General features: G+C 51.1%; 1 protein-coding gene across 1 annotated transcript; it reads left to right on the top strand.

Moving 5' to 3' along the window:
• Positions 1–884: 884 nt before the first annotated feature.
• Positions 885–5085, top strand: LRRC52 (leucine rich repeat containing 52). The gene is made up of 2 exons (XM_009273312.1): positions 885–1509; positions 4826–5085. Exons 1-2 carry the CDS (start codon positions 885–887, stop codon positions 5083–5085), a joined length of 885 nt encoding a protein of 294 aa, XP_009271587.1.
• Positions 5086–6385: the final 1300 nt, after the last annotated feature.

The following is a 6385-nucleotide window of genomic DNA, read 5'->3' as shown; positions in this document are numbered from 1 at the left end:
AGCGGCGACGGCGGCCTCGCCCCTGTCAAGCTGTGAGGTTCCGCAGCTCCCACCGCCATGTCAGGTGCCGCCTCCAGCCTGAGCGCGGGGTGGCTCCGTGGGCTGCGAGCGCCAACCGCTGTCAGGGCGGGCCCCGTGCTGTAGAGCCCCGGGGCTTTGGAAGGTCGCCAGCAGGCCGGCTTGGCGTGCTAAGCGCTGCACGGGCACCTACAACCAGCAGCCCTCTGTCGGGGGCAGGGCAGGTCCTCCTGCAGAGGGGTGGGCAGGCGGAGGAACAGCATGGCAAGTCAGCAGAGGGAGCTGAGGGAGCTGAGGCGTCTTTGGAAAACTTGTCCTCGGTAAAAATGCCTCTGGAAGAACCTCCCTAGCTGCCTTCTCCTGCTGCCTGAAAGGAGACAAAACCAAGCCAGTGCAGCAGGGCTCTCTTGCTTAATCAGTACAAGTGACCACCTCTTGCAGTTTGACACCATTTGTGACAAAATTTGCACTGTTCACACTTGCCCAGCACAGTTTTGATGCTCTCATCCAATTCACGTCTTCCCTGCATGTCCACTCAGCTGAAAGCTCCCACTCTGCCAGTGAGGTCACGGCACTGTCCCTGAAGCTGGGCAGCTTTTGCAAGCCGTTGACATCACAGAGGTGTCATGTGGCACCGAGTGCGACATGGAGATGTTCCAGCCACTGTTCTGCACTTGCCAATGTAGAAACCGGGCTCGGTTTCCAGCTGGGCGCTCTGCCAAGGAGTCAGGTGAGTTACAGACAGAAAGTGCTTCCTGACAGCCTTGCAGTTGGACACCTCCTCGACATGGCTGTGACAGTAACGCAGCTTCCGTAGGGCTGCTCGCAGTCCCCAATGGGCTGAGCGGCCTGGAAGGTCTTAGACCATGTCTCCTTCAGGTAGACCGTGGCCCCTGAGCCTCATGTTTCTTTTGGGGATGGGGATGGCATCAGAGAGGATCAACTGCCCAAGCAGGTGTAGCTGTCAGTACCTGGAAGTGAACTGCACAGGGCAGCAGTTGCAGGAGTTCCCTGCAGCCATCCCGCTGGACACCAGGCAGCTGATTCTGGCGGCAAACAACGTCTCATACCTGCCAGCAGTGGAATTGAGCTTCTTGGCTGACTTGGTCTATCTGGACTGCAGGAAGAACCTCTTGGGGGATGACCTTGATTTCACTTTCATTGGTGTGGCTAAGCTTGTCTATCTGGACCTCAGCTTCAACAACGTCACACAGGTCACCTTCAGCACCTTCTCACACCTCCTCAGCCTGGTGGTGCTGAAGATGTCAGACAATCCCAAACTTGTGACCATAGAGAAGGATGCTTTCGCCAACAACACCTGGCTGAGGCACCTGGATGTGAGCCGGACGGGCTTAACGTTCCTGGACACCAGCACTGTCCGGGACCTGCCCAACCTGAGGTTTCTGGGGCTCAGTGACAACCTGTGGCACTGCAACTGTTCCTTTTTGGACTTCATCACCTGGATGACAGAGAGCAACGTTCATTTTCCAGGTGAGGGCTGTGTGACCAGGACTTCTCTCCTCCCTGCTCCTGCAGATCTGTGTGGAAGGGAGAGGCCCCTCTGTTCTCTTCCCCAAAACTTCATCTCACAGGGCTGTGCCACTGCATGTCGACTGTGGGTCCCATCTTCTGGTGTTGCACAAAACATGGATCTGAGCAGCTGGGTTACACGCACTCCACCCACAGAGAGTCACACTTGCTCACATCCTCAGGACAGTCAGGGAAGTGTAGCCTGTAGCTAGGACATTGCTGCTGCTCTAAAATGCCTGGCTCCAGCCTCAGGAGGTGTCCCTGTGCCCACGAATCACAGCACCCTGTGGCTGCAATGCCAAGAACGAGGAGCCCAGTGTGGCTCTGGGGAAATCTGCGCTGGGAAAGCTGCTGCTCTGAATTTCCTGCCTTGTCTCCATCTGTTCTGATCGTTTGCTGCAGTACCAGCGTGTCCGTAGCGATCAGTTAACCCACCTCTCTGTGGAAACGCTCTCCTGCCTCTGTTCTGACCTGCTCGGGGCAGCCTCTCCAGCCCTAGCTCTGCACCGTTCAGCCAGTGTCCCCTTCACCTCCAACACCTCCTGCTAGCCTCTTCTTGCACAACATGCCTGGCAGGCAGACCTCATTTGTGCAATTATGCTCAATGCTGAAAACAAAGCTGGGTTGAAAGCTAGGCAGCTCCTCTTCTGCTCTCATCTCTCACTGACAGGGCATCCAGGAAAAGTTTGGGTAGTGTGGAAGCCAGTAAGAGTTTAGCTGCTGACTTCCATGGGGCTGTGATCACACCCTGCTCCCCGTTGACCCATTTCTGTACATGAAGAGTGAACACAATGCCCTTTGCCTTAAGAGCACAGCAGCTGTTGTGCTAGGACAGATAAAAATTACAAATCCTGCAACCTCCAGCTGTCACAGTGCTCCTCAGCCCACAGAGCAGGTACATTTGACTGATCCTCTGTATCGGACTGTGACCCAATGCTCAGAAGTCAGAGAAAGATATTTTGCTGTTCCCATGGGAGCTCTGGTTTGGGTCCCAGCTGACATTTGATGGTCAGAGTGAAACAGAACACAAGCTGCACTCAGAAAAGCATCTGTATCCTTATGGCTGGGAGGCTCCATATGTTCCCACTCTTCCTCCAGCACCCCAGAGCAAATTGGCTCTCTTTTATTTTAAGTTTTCCACTACAAGAAATGCAATGCAGGTGAGCACTGAGTCCCATGGGCTGCAGCAGCACAGTGCGGCTTGATTCTGAATAAAAGCCATTTCTTGAAAACAGGGTTTCCAGGACTTCTTTCCTTACATCATCTGGGATCCCAAAATCGTCTATTTCCCACCATATTGAGAGATTCTACAACTGGGCCGTGGACACCAAGTGTTCATGAGGCAGGATAATCACCAGTTCCCTTTCCCAGAAAAACACTGGTCCCAAGGGCAAAGCTTTGTTCTGCAGCTGCAGCACATGAACTTGATTTTCCAAACTGAAAAGGAACACAGCACAACACATACTCATGAAGAAAGCCTGGTTTTCAGTAATGCAGGACACAATGGTGAGAGAGAGCTGCGAAAGAGGAATTGTTTGAGAAAGTCTGTCTGTCGAATAAGAAAGGGGCACAAAAGAGCCCCAGGGGAGAAAAGGGAAGGGCAAATGGAAGCTGGTGTTAGGACAAAACCGAATTAAGGACATCTGTGTGTCTTATTAGATGTCGTAAGCTCCCTATAGACAGTGAAGTTTTTTATTTTCCTCATACATGTTAAAGGCAGTTACGGAACAGTGTAAAAAAGTACCGTTCTTATCAGTAAGATTGGAGACAACACACTGAACTCCGGAACAGGAAAATAAAGCTCACTGCAGGCAATTTGAGAGGGTAGGAGTAGACAAGGAAGTAGCAGCAAAGACTGGGTGTATGAGTATGGATCCCTGCACCACGCTGTGGAAAATGGGAAAGCCAAAGAAACCAGTGAGCCTGTGGAGGCTGCTCCACTTCCCTGCTGTGTTGGGCTTTGCTGTGTCCTGGCGAGATGCTGTGGGCGAGTCCGCAGGAGGCCATGTGTCTCGTGGGACTGGTGTGAGAGCTGTGCAAAGCTTTCATGCTGCTGGTAAGTGTACACAGGCTGGACACCCTGTATCACAAACACCTGCCTGCCTTTAGGTAGGAAAGGCAGCTCCCTCTTCATCGGGATGAGGTGGCCCTAACCGAGGGCTGTGACAGGAGCTGGCAGCTCCGGAGCAAAGGGATGTTGGGACAGAGCCCTGACATCTGCTGCAAGCAGATCCCCATCCCGGCCTTTAAAAAGCTGCTGCTGCTTCACGGAACATCATTGCATCAGTGTTTTGTGCTCAGCTGGATCTGTGCAGTCTAGGTGCTGACATGAAGTTGCCCAAATCTAGATGGATTTGGGTAATAGATAAAAGCTGTCCAGTTATATTCAGGACAATGAGAGATACCAGCATGAACAACCACTGCAGCTATATCACTCAGTAATATATGATATAATGTAATGTAATGTAACATAAAGCCCCTGTAGCTTGTTCCTCTCCACTGCTCCCTTTCCCTCAGGCCCATCTATCCAGTGCATCAAGCAGTGACCAGCCTGTGTCTGGCACAGTAACTCTGGCCCCAGGGAGTTCAAAACCTGCAGGGGAAGGAAAGGGCTGTGGCTGAGGGCACACTGTGCTTCTATAGACACCAAAAGGAGACGGTACTTTTTACGATGCTCAGCCTTCACTAACTTCAGAGGGAAAAGCCAGCATCTGTTTTATCACTGTGTATATTAGAATACGACAGGGTATAGTCGTTATTTCAGTGGAACTGAATCATTGATGAGTTTCTTATTCCTCTCTCACAGAGTAGGTGAGGCTATGCCTAACTGCAAACCACCCTAGTTGTCAAACTTGACTCCCTGCACCCAAGCCTCATTATTCCAGCATAATTTAGGCTATGTCACTTCAGAAGGTGTTTGGGATTAAAAAAACCACACACAAGTGCTCTTATATTAAAATAAAAGTGCTCAATCAGCAGAGATGAACAGTGCAGGGACAGCAGTTTTCCACAGTGGCATAATCGGATGGGCAATATTTTCGTATGGAGGCAACACCACAGAAATCGTTCTGGCAACCCGGCAATTGTGGTTTGGCAAGGGTTTGGCAAGCGTTTGCCTGTCTGATTTCACCTAAGGCACGGAGGGGGAGAGGTGTGAAGTCTGTAGACATTTTTCAGGAGTTCAGCAAACTGCTCCACCATTTTTCTAGCAGGACTCCAGTTCATTAATGCTTAAGACACAGGCAAGAGAGTCTTGCTTCTGCTTTTCCCTCTGCAGATGCTGACAACATCACCTGCTACACCCCAGAAGGCCTACATGCCCTGAAAATGCCTGCAGTGGAGGCACAGCTCCACTTCAACTGCCTGACCCAGCTGTACAAGCGAGACTACATCTTTCTGTGTCTCATTGGCTTCTGCATATTCTTTGCCGGCACTGTGGCAGCCTGGCTGGCTGGCGTCTGTGCTGTCATCTACAAAGTCCACACTTCAAAGGGAGAGGAGGGCAGGGGAGAGGCGGAGGAAGACACAGTCACTTAGGACCAGCCCTACAAATCTTTCTGAATTCCCATCGTGGGAACTGAAGGCAGGCCCTTCCTGCCTGATTTCCCACATGATGTCCCACTCTAGATGCTATTTTTTTGAAGTGAAATAAAACTGCAAGAGAAGAAAGTCTCTATGCTCCAATTTCACTCACTGTGCTACCTCCACTTGTCTTCTTCCACTGGGACTCAGGATATTGGCAAGATACTCATTTTGGGGGTGCATGAGAAGTGTGCACAGTGCCAGGCATTTACACTCCCGCTTTACCACGAGACCACAGAAAAGCAGGGTCATAGGGACCGGCTTGAAGAGGTACGATCTGAAATATGGGAAAGGCCCCAGCACTCTGCTGTAGCCGGGGAGTTCACAGAGGCCTTTTTGACCAGAAAGCCCAGCAGAGCTTATGGGGACCAGCCCAGATAGCTCACTGGAACCCCAGGGAATCTGAGAACTTTCTGCTGCGGAAAGGCAGGTACGTGAGCAAAGAGATTAAAAGCAGGACTTTTAGGGGCCCGGGATCCCACTGGGTCTTGCTTTCTTCCCCATTACACTGGTGACAGCAAAAGACACCATCTGTCCCCCTGCGGCCAGACCCCCTGTACCTCCCCCAGTTTGTGCACGTTTACAGAACTGGAAAGTCCAGCTCCAGTTTTGTATCACATATCCCTAAAACTGGAATTTTTTTAATGTAAAAAATACTGCTTACACACTCCAAGCATTCTTGGAAATAGCTCGTGTTTCGATGCCAAAGTCCTGGGGTTGCATATACAGACCTGAATAAAGGAACTTGTAAATAAGATCCTTCATATCACTAACGCTGGTAATTGCCAAGAGAAGTATCTGCTTACATGACCGAGTACAGCAACTCCACGTGTGAAACACTGGCTTCTTCATCCAACACTAGCGGGATCTGGTGAAATAAAAGGGAAAAGCAGGAGCAGATTTCAGTGAGCACGGTATAAATTACCATACTGTCTTATAGCCATTAAACTGTAGACTGTGAATCAAAGCTGAAATCTTTGTCTTAGGTATAATCGTTATGACAAAAATGGTTAAAAGTGGGCACAGCAGTGCAGTCTGCTAAGGATACGCATGTGCTGGGGACACACATGCAGAGCTACTGGATAGGACATGCCCCCTTAGCAACCCTCGTGGCGTGCTGGAAGACACTGGCGCGGCAAAACCCTCTGCAGAGCCACACGAATCCGTGTCAAATTCATCTCTCAACACACGACTAGTTCCCCCACGAGGTTGATCACGACCTCAGCGCGCACCGGTCCGCACCGCCGGCAGCGCG

The sequence above is a fragment of the Aptenodytes forsteri genome, unplaced genomic scaffold, assembly GCF_000699145.1.
Source record: "Aptenodytes forsteri isolate BGI_AS27 unplaced genomic scaffold, ASM69914v1 Scaffold95, whole genome shotgun sequence".
In the NCBI taxonomy this organism is placed as follows: domain Eukaryota; kingdom Metazoa; phylum Chordata; class Aves; order Sphenisciformes; family Spheniscidae; genus Aptenodytes; species Aptenodytes forsteri.
This window is presented reverse-complemented; position numbering and strand designations above follow the sequence as displayed.